At 41.6% G+C, this 16,996-nt stretch overlaps 1 protein-coding gene across 1 annotated transcript in view; it reads left to right on the top strand.

The window, feature by feature from the left end:
* The first annotated feature begins 2,622 nt into the window (after positions 1 to 2,622).
* The window catches only part of LOC138981187 (uncharacterized), a 14,415-nt gene continuing 41 nt past the window's right edge, over positions 2,623 to 16,996 (top strand). Inside the window, exons 1-6 of the mRNA XM_070354026.1 lie at positions 2,623 to 2,761; positions 3,338 to 3,931; positions 5,221 to 5,382; positions 6,413 to 8,458; positions 9,252 to 9,476; positions 11,323 to 16,996. The exon at positions 11,323 to 16,996 is cut by the window's right edge and continues 41 nt beyond it. Coding sequence (XP_070210127.1) covers positions 2,678 to 2,761; positions 3,338 to 3,931; positions 5,221 to 5,313 — 771 coding nt within the window. The 5' untranslated portion in view covers positions 2,623 to 2,677 and the 3' untranslated portion in view covers positions 5,314 to 5,382; positions 6,413 to 8,458; positions 9,252 to 9,476; positions 11,323 to 16,996. The remainder of the gene's footprint in view (positions 2,762 to 3,337; positions 3,932 to 5,220; positions 5,383 to 6,412; positions 8,459 to 9,251; positions 9,477 to 11,322) is intronic.

Genomic DNA, 16,996 nt, shown 5'->3' with positions numbered 1-16,996 from the left:
GACCACGGTCATTTAGGCTGACCATTATGTCACATTGTGGAGGGTTGCAGATTCCAAAGAGTAAAGAAAAAAAAAAAACCTAGCTAGAATCTACTGGGGGCTGGGAGTTCCTGCACAATGCAGGAACTCGACTCCTGCGCAATGCAGGAGTCTGGGGCCTGGGGGTGTGAGAGGAGGAGGAATGAAGGGGTCTCGTTCCAGTCCCTGATTGTTCTTGGGAGGAACTTTGTTCTTTGTCCACTTCCTTTCGAAAAATCAACAAACACACGCGCGAGCATCAACGATCTTCTTCTTCACCATGGCTTCGAACTCTCCTTCAACTTCAAACACTCAATCGCGCGGAAAGAAGAGGACATTTTGACTCTGGAACAGAGGGTGGAAGTGGTGAAACGGAGCCGTAAGGGCGAAACAGCAATTTCGATCGCGCGGTCGTTTGAGGTAGAAAAACTCAGATTCAATCGATCGTCAGCGACCAAGAACGTGGTCAATCGATGGGAGACCGGCGAAAATTGTGACCGCAAATACTCCAAGCAAGGAAATGTATTTATGGTGACCTCAACGAACGCGTTTGGAGTTGGTTTTGTGACAGGTGTATAGTCCTCTTCCAAATACTGACACCCATATGAACATAAACTCTTTTGACTCCCAAATATTTTTTTAATACATGTAGAGGATACAATTAAAGTAAAAAAAAAAAAAGATACATACCTCTTGCTTTTTTATTGAATTAGATTATCAAATTAATTCACCAAACCACAACTGTAATTATGCCACAACTTCGATGGACCCTGAAGGTATTTCTCTCTTTCTCTCTGTCACTGATTTTTCTCTCTCACTGTCTTTTTCTGACCTGACCTCACCCCCCTTGTAAGACCCCCCCCCCCTTTTAAGACCTAAATTTGTCAGATTTTGGGAGGTCTTACATGGGGAGTACCACTGTATTTAATTTTCACTTAGTTTGACTTGGAAACCAACTTAATAAGACCCCAGTCCCACAAAGGCGAATTTCTCCGCAGCGCATTTGTCCTTGAGTCTCTGCGAGTGCGACTGACTGTAAGTCTGCACGCTTTTTCACTGCCCAGCGTGCGCTTTTTTCAAAGAAAGAAAGCCGTTTGATGTGTCACTGTGTTGTGCTCAGTGGCTAGGGCTCGAATTAACGGGTGCCTGGTGAATTTTGCACGGAAAGTTGGTGACGGGCACGCAAAGTTCGCGTCAAAGGTGCCCGATTTGCACGCAAAAAAATCGAAAACAATGACTTTTAGTCAACAGAAGGCACTCATAGTTCCATCAGGGCACTCAAACTTTTTCAGTAATGGGCCCGGGTTGCACTCAAGGAAAAAGGTTAATTTCTAGCCCTGGTGGCAAGTACTGTGAACAGTGACTTTAGATGCGCTTCAAAATTAAATGATAAAATATTGATTTCTCCTCATTGCAGCCATAATTGTGGCTGTAATTTACAGGTTGTCTTAATTACACAATGACTGTGACAGTCCTGAAAGCCCGGCTGATTCTGTGAGAGACACTTCAACGAATTAATCCATCCTTAATAAAGCTGCGGTTGATAAGCCAGCCACTTTAAAAACTGAATTTTTTAGGGTCCGGAATGTCCACTATATGTTATGCTTAAGAAAAAGCCGCTTAATAAAGCCATTTTTGTAACTTTTGTGGTGAAATTTAAAGCAAAATCCTGTTTCTTAGTCACTTGAGTAAAAGTGACTCAATTGTAATCGGCCCGTGTTTAGTCTGGCCAGACGGATGACGTGTCACAACCTTAAGGTTGGACTTTTCTCGGAAACTATAAAAGTGACCGAGTTCAATTTTTGTTTGATCATTACCCCAACGCTTTAACATTAGTTTTGTTGACCCTTGTTAAGATCACTCACAGGGCAACCTCGAAGGAAAAATTGGAAATTTTATATAGATCTCTGAAACTATTCATCGGATTTGTTTCAAACTTGGTAGAATTCTTTACATCAAATTAGTAACATTAGCGTTTTACAAATTATGTCATCAAAAAAATAAGAGAGATAACTAGCCTTTCTGTTCAGTAACACAATAGCAAATCTACAGTAATAAACCTGATTGTGATTGACTAGATAAGTACAGAGCTTATTTTTCTGTTAGCTTGAAGGAAAACTCTCAACTTTTTATTCATGAAACTTTCAGGTACAGGAGAGACTTTCACTGCAGGAACGACAACAACAACACCAGTCCCAGCCAGCCTTACATGCTGCCGACTCCTTCTCCATCGCAGAGGGGGGTCGGGAAACCCCCATCTCCCCTCCGTCAGCCTTCGCCTCGTCGGCTGCCACGCCCGTCAACAAGCACAACATCTCCATCGTCGCCCAGCCCCCTCCCCTCAACCTGAGGGAGCTGCGAGTGGAAGAACAATCCAACAACACTGAAAGCGACATCAACTCTGATGTCTTGGACAGTTCTAGATCAGAGTTTGAGAGGATTTACACCGTTGCTGAAAAATATCACCATGACGTTGATGGTGGTGATGAAGATTTTGACCTTGACGCAGCCTTCATTGTGGCAGCTGCTGCTGACGACAGTCTCCTCGACAACCTTAGCAGAGGTCGTGGCGGCGACAAGGGAGATGTGTCTCTCGGCTGATACGATAAAGAACAAATCTCCGGCCAGCGTGTGCTCGGCGGATTCTGTCGTTGTGCTCATGTGTCAGGAGAGAGTGACCAACACCGCTGTGACTGAAAACAGTCAAACTGCTGATAAGAAAGAGATCTTGAACGATGACCAGGTAATCCTTTTCTCTTTTCCCCCTCACTCATCAGTTATGAGTTTATAAAAAGACAAAACTGTTGTTTTTCTGGCAAGTTACTTCAATGACAAAAAGGGGTGTTCAAATACGAAACCCAGGGTTACCTAAACAACAGTTGGGAAAGACAGACACATTAAAGCTTGTAGTACCTCCAAGTCGAACATGGAGAGATAAAACTATAGTAAAAGTGACTGAGTTCAAAATTTGTTTGATCATTACCCCCAACGCTTTAACATTAGTTTTGTTGACCCTTGTTAAGATCATTCACAGGGCAACCTCGAAGGAAAAATTGGAAATGTTATATAGATCTCTGAACTATTCATCGGATTTGTTTCAAACTTGGTAGAATTGTTCTTTACATCAAATTAGTAACATCTTTAGCGTTTTACAAATTATGTCATCAAAAAAATAAGTGAGATAACTAGCCTTTCTGTTCAGTAACACAATAGCAAATCTACAGTAATAAACCGGATTGTGATTGACTAGATAAGTACAGAGCTTTTTTTCTGTTAGCTTGAAGGAAAACTCTCAACTTTTTATTCATGAAACTTTCAGGTTCAGGAGAGACTTTCACTGCAGGAAAGACAACAACAACACCAGTCCCAGCCAGCCTTACATGCTGCCGACTCCTTCTCCATCGCAGAGGGGGGTCGGGAAACCCCCATCTCCCCTCCGTCAGCCTTCGCCTCGTCGGCTGCCACGCCCGTCAACAAGCACAACATCTCCATCGTCGCCCAGCCCCCTCCCCTCAACCTGAGGGAGCTGCGAGTGGAAGAACAATCCAACAACACTGAAAGCGACATCAACTCTGATGTCTTGGACAGTTCTAGATCAGAGTTTGAGAGGATTTACACCGTTGCTGAAAAATATCACCATGACGTTGATGGTGGTGATGAAGATTTTGACCTTGACGCAGCCTTCATTGTGGCAGCTGCTGCTGACGACAGTCTCCTCGACAACCTTAGCAGAGGTCGTGGCGGCGACAAGGGAGATGTGTCTCCGGCTGATACGATAAAGAACAAATCTCCGGCCAGCGTGTGCTCGGCGGATTCTGTCGTTGTGCTCATGTGTCAGGAGAGAGTGACCAACACCGCTGTGACTGAAAACAGTCAAACTGCTGATAAGAAAGAGATCTTGAACGATGACCAGGTAATCCTTTTTTCTTTTCCCCCTCACTCATCAGTTATGAGTTTATAAAAAGACAAAACTGTTGTTTTTCTGGCAAGTTACTTCAATGACAAAACAGGGGTGTTCAAATACGAAACCCAGGGTTACCTAAACAACAGTTGGAAAGACAGACACATTAAAGCTTGTAGTACCTCCAAGTCGAACATGGAGGGATAAAACTATAGTAAAAATGAATGCTAAGTCTAATATGTGGGCTGACATGTACAAATTTCACCCCTATTGTATAAAGCTTTTATTTTACTTCCATTTTTTAAAATTTGTTTTTACTTACTTTTTACTCGAATAGATTATCATAATTATATGCTTATACTGTTATAGGTAAGAAATTTCACTGCATTGCACACACCTAAGATATTGCAATGGAAGTTTTAGTCTGGGGGACAGGTCATTTCATCATTTTCCATTCTGAACCCAAATTTTAGTTGAGAGGGATCACTTATGCATTTATTTTGCTTTCTTTGAAATGGCTTTTTACATTTCTGCAGTAGATTTCATTACCCTGTGTCAGTTACAGGATTTTTCCTGTGGACTAGAATTCCCGGCAATAACACTTTCTTGCTTTTTTGCGGTGGATTACATCATTCAGGCACATGGTACCCTTCAACAAATTTGCGGATATCAGCAAAGTCTGTCCGATTGGAACCACCATTTCTTAGCCTGTTTTAGTGTTTAGTCAATTAGTGTGAAATCTTTGCAGAAAATGATGGAGAATTGTTCAAGAAGCAACTTTTCAGCGAAAGTTGCTTCCGACTTTGTACAATGCCTGAGAATTTCACAACCCTGTGGTAGTTGCAGGATTTTACGGTGGATAGAAGAGATGAAATCACTTGTCGGGGGTTGTAGCGTTGTTGGTTGGAGCGTCTGGTTGATTTGGCTGACTGTGGATCGAGCCCAGGTACCAGAATCAACTTGAGGGGAGACCAGAAGGTTTGTACCACCCTCGTGTGCTAACGCATGCAGAAAGATTAATGCACATTTTAAACTTCAAGATCCCGAGTTTCCCGCGAAAGTCTAGGGGCTCGGAAACACAAAGATATCCAGCACGCCTTCCCCTGAAGTTGGCGTCTTGCTGCCCGCGTAGCGGGGTAGGAAAAGCAGTCTGGCACGCAATACTCTCACCATAAGGCAACCCTGACACAGTAAAAAGTTCAAGAAAGAAAGAAAAAAATCATTCTACTACCCTGCATCAGTAACAGGATTTTATGGTGGATCTAGAGAAGAGATTGAATCATTTCTCTACCCTTTGTCAGTTACAGGATTTCACGGTGGATTTAGAGAAGAGCTCGGCGGGAGGCCTGGGCTTCACGGTGGTTGGGTGTGCCAGCACCACAGGGGGCCGCTAAATCAAGGCCGGGGTGCAGGATCCGGCACTTTCCGATGGACGCCTTCGCCCACGTGACAGGCTCATCCAGGTCAGCAGTTTACATATATGTCCGAAAAACCCTTACCGAGTTAACAAAGGCGAGAAAACTGTCGCCTTTCACTGATAGCCTACTGGGACGATTCGATTCTCTGTTGCGGAAAATAAATCTGCAAAGGAAGTACAAGAGATTGGACCGCGATATGTATTTGCGTTGTAGTGGAAGGCATTTAAAAACACTTGTGTTCAAGTGGGCTACAAGCATGTTGGTGCGATATAGCCGAATTCACAATATACTGGACCGCAATATAGTGGTAGTCCCCTGAACTGTTTTACGGCAACTTACCAGAGTGAGACTTAATCCTACAGAGGATATATATAGTTTGGCTGAATTGTAAAGAAGATTGAAGCTTATTGCATATTGTTTTACAGTGTTTCCCATCACGTACAATTGAGGGTATTTCACGTAATAAATTAAAAAATCACGTTATTATTGCTTGCTTGGGGGTATAAAAACAAAGAAAAATCATTTGGGGGGTATACAAACGTAAACGAATTTCAAATGAGGGCATTGACTTTCGATCTTGAGCAATGGAGAAAAAATCAGAGAGAGAGAGAAGCAGAAAATACTAGTCAAAGTTTAAAACAACAGCTTGCTTATAAATGTATTGAACAGTTAAACAAACTAAAACAATTACAGCTGTAAATTTCAGAAAGATAATTTATGAGTCACTTGAGTGGCGGGGTAAAAACAGTGTGGCATGCAAGACTCACCATAAGGTGACCCTGAGAGTAAAAAGCTCAGGAACACAGAGGTAGAAAAAGAAGAAGTTACCATCTTGTCACCGAAATAAGAATACTTTGGAAAATTAATTATGTTCATGGGAATAACTTCAATAAGGAATGATACAGAAAGAATTTGAAGCACGTGGTGAGATTGACAACGGTGCAGTTGTGTTTGAGACGATCTTAGAAATAACTCCAATTGAAAGGCATTCAGCAATTACTTGACTAACGACCCATGCTCTCTTACCTAAAATGCATGTAGCATATGTGATAAACCCCTTTCATTTATGTTTCAGGACAAAGACAGTGCCAGTTCGGACTACGATTTGTCGGACACAGACCCAACATGGATTCCCAACGATGAGTCTCAAAAGGACCATGTTTCTGACTCTGACAGTTCTGCTGTAAATGAGCAAACAATACCCTCCCCTTTTCCTTACTTATCGGTTCCACTTGAAAATCCAAATGCTCCGTCAACATTGCAACGTTGCGATATTTCTTCCACATGTCATTCTTCCTCTGACAAGCAAGAGCCTGAAATTACTGGCTTTACTGTTGATCAAAGTTCAGGAGATGGACCAAAAAAGAAGAAAAAAGATAAATCTCATTGGTGTCTTGTGTGTGGTTTGTCTACAACAAAGTTGGAAAGACATTTCAATAGTTTTCACAGAGATGAGTCCATTCTTGTTCCATTGTTTCATGCATCGAGGAAAGACAAGAAAAAAGAATTGTCAAAGATGAGAAATTTAGGGGATCATAGGCATAACCGGAAAGTTTGGGAAGAAGGCAAAGGGGAATTGTGGTAAAGCGCAAAAGTGCCAAAGAAGAAAAGCAAGTGAAAGACTTTGTACCTTGTCCAGAGTGTTACGGTTATTTCAATTCGAAGGACATGTACCGTCATAAGTGCGTAAAACCCTGTTGCAAGTCTTCAAAAGGAAAGGTTGTTGCTGGAAGACTTCTTCTTCCTGCTGTCCCGGGGAGTAAAATCACCAGGGACCATGACGAAGAAAAGCTGCGTGAAATATTGGAACATGTGAAAAATGACCCAGTGGGCATGATTGTTAAAACAGATATAACGATTCGGGAACTTGCACTGCGAGAGACGAGGAAGAATGGGTTTGATTCCGATCGACATGCTTACATTCGAAATAAACTGAGAGAAATAGCACGCCTTGTACTTGCACTCAGGAAAGAAAGTGGCAATCAGAATGGACAGTTGATTGATTTTCTGAAACCGGACATGTTCAGTACTATTGTCCAAGCTACACGTGTACTTTGTGAATTTTCAAAAGAGTCGTCCGACTTCAAAAACCCATCAACGGCAAAGAAAATTGGCCACACTTTGAAAAGATGCACCTTGTTGATGCAAGCAAAGGCCATTGAGCAAAATGACATGCAACTGAGACAGCAGTGCAAGCACTTCATAGAAGTCTTCGATGTTCGGTGGAATGAATGGGTTTCGTCGTCAGCCGCAAGAACTCTTTACAGAAGACATCAGAACAATGTGCAGCGACTTCCACTCTCGAAAGATATACAAAAGCTCTCGTCGCACCTATCACAGGTTGCAGAGGATGCAAAAAAGGACATGAAAAACGCTTCTTCTTCTCGGGACAAAACAACAGCTCGACATTCACTTTGTAAAGCTCTACTCAGTCAAGTGATCCTCTTCAACCGCCGAAGATCTGGAGAAGTGTCCAAAATGAAAGTTCAAGATTTTGAAAACCGTCAGCTTGATACAAGTGATGACATTCTGCACAGCTTGCCTTCATTTGAACAAGCTTTGAGTAAATCATTACAAAGGGTGGAGATTATTGGCAAAACTGGCACAATCGTTCCAATTTTGCTGACAGCAAATTTGGTAGATTCTTTTGAAACACTCATTGCATCTCGTCAAGAAGCTGGCATTCCTGAAACAAACAACTTTGTTTTCTCTCAAAGCTGCTTTGGTCATGGTGATAGAAATGGACACATTCGCGGAAGTGACACTCTGAAGATTCATTGCCAACAAGCAGATTTGCAGCACCCTGAACTTATTACGTCCACATCCTTGAGAAAGCACGTAGCCACAATGACTCAACTCTACAATCTTGCAGACAATGAGCTTGACGTTGTTGCTCAGTTTCTGGGTCATGACATTCGCACACACAGACGTTACTATAGATTACCTTCTGCAGCGCTTCAAGTGACGAAAGTGGCAAAACTTCTCATTCAGTTGGAGAAAGGAGAAATAACAAACCCAACTTCTCTGGACAGTGTCGACATCAGCGATGACATCATTGTTGACGAGGAGAACGACGACGATGAAGAAGATACCCATCCTCAAACAGCAGCCTCACAAAAAGGTATTTGAACTAATTAGAAAATGATTTGTTTCTATATAATGCTTGGTATCAAATTTCATTGACAAGCACTAGAGGAGATGAGCTGGTGGCCATACTAAGGCAGGATTTTTTCGTTAAACTGTTAATTAACACAGCAGGAGCTGAATGGACCCTACCACCTGTCAATCAAGTCAAAACTCTACTCCAATCAAATGCAGCCCAGCGCGAGCCTTATTTTAATATTATTGAACCACAATCAAAAGCCAGCAATCGTGAGCCTTATTTTAATATTATTGCACCGCGCAATCAGAAGCCAGCAAGCGCGAGCCATAAATCACGTATTGAACTCGGCTCAAAAGATGCACGGGACTTGTGTGCTTGTATGACTAATCTTAGTAATCAGTTCTCTCGAGACTGACCGCCATCGTTTGTTTTTTTACGTTTTCGTCGTTGCCTACTTGGCTAAAGAAGATGGATCTGGAAGTTTATTGTCGGTAAAACTTTTGTTTCGTTGGAAAACTTGTTAAATTCAGTGGAGCAGGTCGACGGCGTAAATCTGATACGTATTGAAAGGGTCAAAACCGTCAAATTGTACGGACACAGACTGGGAAGGGCTGCATTTTGAGCAGCTGGTTTACGTTTAACACGGTGGGAATTGAGCGCTTGTATGATTGGTCAAAGTTATTGCGAGACTTTTGTCAAGATGTTTGTTTCTTCCCACAACTTGGCGGAGACCCTGACAGCATTTTTAAGTAAACCACGGCCCTGGTATCCAAAAAGAGACTTTTTAATTTTACTCTTTTTTTAATTTCAGGACAAGGACACCACAACTTCACTGGATATCCGCAGCTGTGTGGCCAGACAGGGTCATCTGGATCGCTTCAGTCTTCTGGTGGTACGCTCTCATCTGGATCGCTTCAGTCTTCTGGTGCGACACGGTCACCTGGATCGCTTCAGTCTTCTGGTGGTAAGCTCTCATCTGGATCGCTTCAGTCTTCTGGTGCGACACAGTCACCTGGATCGCTTCAGTCTTCTGGTGGTACGCTCTCATTTTTCACCTTTGTTTGATGCGTCGAGGTCAGATGCCATGATTGTTTCACCTGTCGGTGCAAATGTTGCCCCTCAGCCCTACGGACTTCGGGGTAACTTTTGCACTGACAGGTGAAACAATCATGGCATCTGACCTCGACGCATCAAACAGCAGTGAATAATGTATAATTATTATTCAGAGGATCGGATAATTGAAGGAATAAAAAACGCTCGCGCTGGACCCGAGTACTCTTCAGACTGGCTCGCTCCCCCAGTATGAAAGTTTTTGTCTTGTGCACGTTTAAGACCAAGTGATTGCTCTGTGTGAATTACAGGCATTCCCTTTGCTATATAAATGCATTGCATGCGAGCCGAGGATGTGTGTGGTGACTGGCCTTTCTCTTTTATTTGATCACAGTGAAAAATATACTGCCGACCCTCTTCATAACTTAACAATATAAATGTTTGGAATGCCTGTGGTGTGAATGTTGGTTTCTGAAATTAAACTTAAGCGATTGTTCTGTGTGTGCTGATCGATCTCTACAATCGTAAACGAGAGGCTGGTCTCGGGATCCAACATCTGAGAAAAGTTCCTCATAATATGTGTAAAAACCATCAACATCACTGTGAGAAAATAAACAATACAAACACAACCAGTTCCCCTGTGGAACATTGTGGACTTTCCCACAACCTGACCTACAAAAATCCTCTGCGTGCGTGTGATGATGCGGGAAATAACCAGCGAGCTGGCTGGCTGTTCTATCAGGCTGCGTGTTGCCCCGCCGGTGTGAATTCCTCCCACTGTTAAGTCGTTTTTGTGAAAAATTAAAGTCTGCTGAGCCCAAGTACTAGCGTACTCGGGGATAAACAATAGTAAACAAGAATTTAAAAAAAATAGATAAAATAAATCGCCTATGCCGGGAATCGAACCCGGATCACTTTGGCCATAGGCGGACGTGCTTTCCACCAAGCCATTAACTCTGACAATTTTGCCAGTGAACTCAAATGCCTAGAGTGCTAACTTCAGGTCGCGCGCACGCGAAGTGGCACATGCACGCAAAGCCTGTAGGTGTCGGTGGCTGGCTGGCAGTTCTATTAGCCGAACAGCAGTTCTATCCCACCGCGAATTGCGCCCACCGCCAAGAGTCGTTTTTGTGGATTATTTCGCATTTAGGTCCCAGCTAACATTATGAAGTTTTAATACGATCAATCGGACCTATTATCAAGTTAGTGTATCAACTTTTGAACGAACTGCGCCCAGTAGTTTCCCAGCAATAAGCTGTTAAATCCAGACAGACAGACAGACAGACAGACACACAATTAAAGTCTGCTGAGCCCAAGTACTAGCGTACTCGGGTATGATGTACACTTATATCCATGTTAAGTTGACCTTTGACCTATGTTTTGATAATGTTTCGACCACCATGACCTTTTTCTACGTCGAAAGTGACTCAATCGAGCGTTTGCTCTTCTTTTTTAGTAAGTTATCAGTCTTTGCGGAACTTGCATGTCTGAGCGCGAGCTTTTCGTCAAATCACTGACCAAATGTGCATAGAAATGTAAACATTTGACAAGGCTTCCTTGGTTTTCGTCTGCTCAGAACCCACATGAAAAACAAGTTACAAGTTACTGACACATGACTGGAAAACTTTCTCTTCTTGTGCATTATACAATACAATTTTACGTATTTTTGGAATGTGCTTTTTCTGAAAGTTTGTTTTGGACAGTTCTATTCCCCAGTGCCATGACATAAGTTGTGAAGGTAGTGCTTTTGTAATTGTTTGCTGTCTGTTGTGGTGTTGTCTGTGTTTAATCTGAGGAAATTCTCAAGCATTGTATCATTTTTCTCTGTGCAGCAAGGAAAGCCTGGTCTGATGATGAAGTCAGCGCTGTGCTCAGACACCTGGAAAGCTACATCCTCCTGGGTCATCTGCCTGGCAAAGAGGTTATTGTCAAGTGTCTCATAGAGGATAAGGCTCTCAAGAACAGGACGTGGCGAAACGTCAAAGATTTTGTAAGAAACAGAATCCAAAAGAACAGGTGCAAGGACTAGTCATTTTTTGTTTGTTTGTTTGCTTAACGCCCAGCCGACCACGAAGGGCCATATCAGGCGGTGCTGCTTTGACATATAAGGTGCGCCACACACAAGACAGAAGTCGCAGCACAGGCTTCATGTCTCACCCAGTCACATTATTCTGACACCGGACCAACCAGTCCTAGCACTAACCCCATAATGCCAGACGCCATGCGGAGCAGCCACTAGATTGCCAATTTTAAAGTCTTAGGTATGACCCGGCCGGGGTTCGAACCCACGACCTCCCGATCACGGGGCGGACGCCTTACCACTAGGCCAACCGTGCGAGTCGACTAGTCATTGAGATCACTGTTGTTCATGCTGTGGTTGTCACTTTTTGTTAACAGAGTATTGTCAGGAACATCATTCAGTTCTAGTCATTCTAAGACACAGTTTTTTTTATCAGTTGAGAATTAGTTCTCAGCTGTGTTTACTGATTTTGACAAAAGCCATTAAATTACATATTCTTACTCCAATTCTCATAAATACATTGACTTCAATCTCACATGCTAGATGTCGAAAAAAACACTCAAAATACCTGCCCTTAGAAGGGTGGTAACCAAGCAAAACGAAAAGCCATAGCCGTTGCTATGAACTGACCTTGCTCAGTTACCCATAACAGCCTGCGCACCACGTGAGCGCCAGCATCCGGAATAATTAGAAAGTTCACCTGCATTCTCGTCCAAACATAAATATTGTGTTTACAAAATATAATATCGGTACTTTCCCACAAAGTACAAAAAAGTCAACTACATGCAACACACAAAACTAAACCAAAGCTCAGCAACGACAGCGTTTCCTAACAATGTGGTTGATCTCTCAGGATTTCTACGTTTTGTATTGAGACATGACTGTACAGGGAAAACTCTTGATTAGTATGCTTGATCTCTCAGGATTTATACTTTTTGCAGAGAGACATGACTGTACATGGAAATCGCTTGGTGTGAATCAGAATCGGAATCAATTTTCAGAATCAGAATCAATTTGTATTGTCTTCTAAGCTTTCTTATAAGGTATGTGTGCTTGATTTTGCAGGATTTCTACTTTTTTGTATTGAGACATGACTGTACAGGGAAAACTCTTAATTTGTATGCTTGATCTCTCAGGGGTTCTACTTTTTGTATTGAGACATGACTGTACAGGGAAAACTCTTGATTTGTGTGCTTGATCTCTCAGGAGATCTACTTTTTGTATTGAGACATGACCGTACAGGGAAAACTCTTGATTTGTGTGCTTGATCTCTCAGGAGTTCTACTTTTTGCATTGAGACATGACTGTACAGGGAAAACTTGATTTGTGTGCTTGATCTCTCGGGATTTCTACGTTTTGTATTGAGACATGACTGTACAGGGAAAACTCTTGATTTGTGTGCTTGATCTCTCAGGAGTTCTACTTTTTGTATGGAGACATGACTGTACAGGGAAAACTCTTGATTTGTATGCTTGATCTCTCAGGAGTTCTACTTTTTGTATGGAGACATGACTGTACAGGGAAAACTTGATTTGTGTGCTTGATCTCTCGGGATTTCTACGTTTTGTATTGAGACATGACTGTACAGGGAAAACATGATTTGTGTGCTTGATCTCTCGGGATTTCTCTCTCAGGAGATCTACTTTTTGTATGGAGACATGACTGTACAGGGAAAACTCTTAATTTGTATGCTTGATCTCTCAGGGGTTCTACTTTTTGCATTGAGACATGACTGTACAGGGAAAACTCTTGATTTGTGTGCTTGATCTCTCGGGATTTCTACGTTTTGTATTGAGACATGACTGTACAGGGAAAACTCTTGATTTGTGTGCTTGATCTCTCGGGATTTCTACGTTTTGTATTGAGACATGACTGTACAGGGAAAACTCTTGATTTGTGTGCTTGATCTCTCAGGAGTTCTACGTTTTGTATTGAGACATGACTGTACAGGAAAAACTCTTGATTTGTACGTATGCTTGATCTCTCATGATTTATACTTTTTGCAGAGAGACATGACTGTACATGGAAATCGCTTGGTGTGAATCAGAATCGGAATCAATTTTCAGAATCAGAATCAATTTGTATTGTCTTTTAAGCTTTCTTATAAGGTATGTGTGCTTGATTTTGCAGGATTTCTACTTTTTTGTATTGAGACATGACTGTACAGGGAAAACTCTTGATTTGTATGCTTGATCTCTCAGGGGTTCTACTTTTTGTATTGAGACATGACTGTACAGGGAAAACTCTTGATTTGTGTGCTTGATCTCTCAGGAGATCTACTTTTTGTATTGAGACATGACTGTACAGGGAAAACTCTTGATTTGTATGCTTGATCTCTCAGGGGTTCTACTTTTTGTATTGAGACATGACTGTACAGGGAAAACTCTTGATTTGTGTGCTTGATCTCTCAGGAGATCTACTTTTTGTATTGAGACATGACCGTACAGGGAAAACTCTTGATTTGTGTGCTTGATCTCTCAGGAGTTCTACTTTTTCTATGGAGACATGACTGTACAGGGAAAACTCTTGATTTGTATGCTTGATCTCTCAGGGGTTCTACTTTTTCTATGGAGACATGACTGTACAGGGAAAACTCTTGATTTGTATGCTTGATCTCTCAGGGGTTCTACTTTTTCTATGGAGACATGACTGTACAGGGAAAACTCTTGATTTGTATGCTTGATCTCTCAGGATTTGCACTATTTGTAGAGAGACATGACTGTACAGGGAAATCGCTTGATGTGTGTGCTTGATCTCTCGGGATTTCTAATTTTTGGCTCATAAGAATCATAAAGAGTCTATGTAATGTCGCGTGTATGTCTGGCTGTACGGCCATGTCAAAACTGTAACAATTTGCCCTTAACATGGAAACAATATGTAACATGTTTCAAACTTTGTGTGATGATGACCCTCATTGAGCTCTATGGGTTGATACCTGATTGGATGACCTTTGACCTTTTTCAAGGTCACAGCTTCAAAGAAAACAATGATGTTCTGTATCTTAGAGACTATTCATCAAACAAAACAGAGGCAGTAACTCTGCTTTTACCTCGACCTCAACAAACTTTAACATTGGGCTTTTCTTGGAAGCTATGGAAGCAAAATCTTTTAGACTTGGCAGGAATATGCCCTGTTTTGATCTTTACAACTGTTCCTAATATGAATTACTTTTGACGTTTTTCAAGGTCACAGGGGGGCTTAGAAGGTAAAAAAAAAAACCGCGGGTTAGAGGGAGTCCCATATTGGACGAGAAAGAATTTACCCGATGCTTCCCAGCATGTCGTAAGAGGCGACTAATGGTTCTGTTTCTCCTTTTACCCTTGTTAAGTGTTTCTTGTATAGAATATAGTACCCCCCGCGGGTTAGGGGGAGTCCCATATTGGTTGGGACGAGAAAGATGCTACCCAGCATGTCGTAAGAGGCGACTAACGGTTCTGTTTCTCCTTTTACCCTTGTTAAATGTTTCTTGTATAGAATATAGTCAATGTTTGTAAAGATTTTAGTCAAGCAGTATGTAAGAAATGTTAAGTCCTTTGTACTGGAAACTTGCATTCTCCCAGTAAGGTAATACATTGTACTACGTTGCAAGCCCCTGGAGCAATTTTTTGATTAGTGCTTTTGTGAACAAGAAACAATCAACAAGTGGCTCTATCCCATCTCCCCCCTTTCCCCTATCCCATCTCCCCCCCCTTTCCCCGTCGCGATATAACCTTGAATGGTTGAAAACGGCGTTAAACACCAAATAAAGAAAGAAAGAAAGAAAGTATAGAATATAGTCAATGTTTGTAAAGATTTTAGTCAAGCAGTATGTAAGAAATGTTTAGTCCTTTGTACTGGAAACTTGCATTCTCCCAGTAAGGTCATATATATTGTACTACATTGCAAGCCCCTGGAGCAATTTTTTGATTAGTGCTTTTGTGAACAAGAAACAATTAACAAGTGGCTTTATCCCATCTCCCCCCTTTCCCCTATCCCATCTCCCCCCTTTCCCCGTCGCGATATAACCTTGAATGGTTGAAAACGACGTTAAACACCAAATAAAGAAAGAAAGGTAAAAACCTGAGGTTCTGTATCTCACAGACTATTCTTCAGAATTGCATCAAACTTTGTAGGATTGCTCATGATCATCCCATCAAACTGATCACGTTCATACTTTGTTTGTCATAGTCAACAAAAAATAAGGGTAGTAACTCTGCTTTTCCGCCGACCTCCACAAACTTTAACATTGGGCTTTTCTCGGAAGCTATGGAACCTAAACCCCATTAACTTGGCAGGAATATGCCCTGTATTGATATTTACAATGGCGGGGACGTAGCGTAGTGGTTAGCACGTCTGGTTTGTAAGCCAGTCGGTCTGGCCGCTGAGGGTTTGAACCCCAGGTATTTTTTTTGTATTTCCAGAGTCAACATTCAGTGCAGACTCTAAAAGGACGGAATCGTACCACCCTTGTGTGCATGTGCATGCAGAAGACCAGTGCGCACGTTAAAGATCCCGAGTTTCCATCAAAAGTTTAGGGGCTCGGAAACACAAAGATACCCAGCACGCCTTCCACCAAAGTCGGCGTCGCACTGCCTACGTGGCGGGGTAAAAACTGTGTGGCTCGCAAAACTCTCACCATAAGGTGACCCTGAGAGTAAAAAGCTCAGGAACAAAGAAGAAGAAGAAGATATTTACAATTATGCAAAATATGAATGACTTTGACCTTCATTCAAGGTCACAGGGGTGTCGTCAAAGTAGTAATTTCAAATTAGAGTCGTCTGAGCGTTTGCTTTTCTTGTTTTAAAATGATGTGATCAAAAAAGTAAAAACAGTGCCGTTTCAAGACACAAAAGCAGAGACTGCTTGGAATTGTGCTTACTTTAAAGTTGTATATTTGGAAATTGAATAATGACTTTCAGATAGAAAAGAAATAAACAAAGTCATACGCTTTTGTGTCCCTTTAATCACATTTTCTTTTTCACATTGTGTGTTAACTGAGAATTTCACGTCCTAATAATTCCCCAAAATCTGTCACTGCCGAAAAGAAATCGCTTGATTTATCAGTTGCTCTAGTACCTTGGTCGAGGCTTTGTATACATTTAGGGCAGCTGTAGTTTGAAAATATGCACACAAAAAAGAAAAAAAAAGAGATCAAGAACAAAGGATTGTTAAGACTCAATCTGATTCTCTCTTTTTTTTTTTCTAGAGAATATGTATTACTATATCAAAATCGATGAAAAAACCCTGACATTCACTGTTTTCTCAGTCCATGGCACAGTTGATATTGATTTTGACATCTCTGTCAGCATTCTCTCATGATTAAAATTGTTTCACTCTATTATGTCATAAAACATATTTGTGCAACATGTCTCAGTAGATGGGGCTGTCCTCAATTTCTTTAATTATTTTTTGAGTTTGAAACTTGTTCAGTTATATTTGTGTTTGAAACTTGTTTTAAACTTCAGGTGTGAAGTATCAGATCTATTCCAGTAATTAACTAAGAAGTT

This window comes from Littorina saxatilis, linkage group LG12 (assembly GCF_037325665.1).
Source record: "Littorina saxatilis isolate snail1 linkage group LG12, US_GU_Lsax_2.0, whole genome shotgun sequence".
NCBI lineage: Eukaryota > Metazoa > Mollusca > Gastropoda > Littorinimorpha > Littorinidae > Littorina > Littorina saxatilis.
The sequence above is the reverse complement of the archived record's forward strand: the minus strand, read 5'-3'. Positions and strand labels throughout refer to the sequence as shown.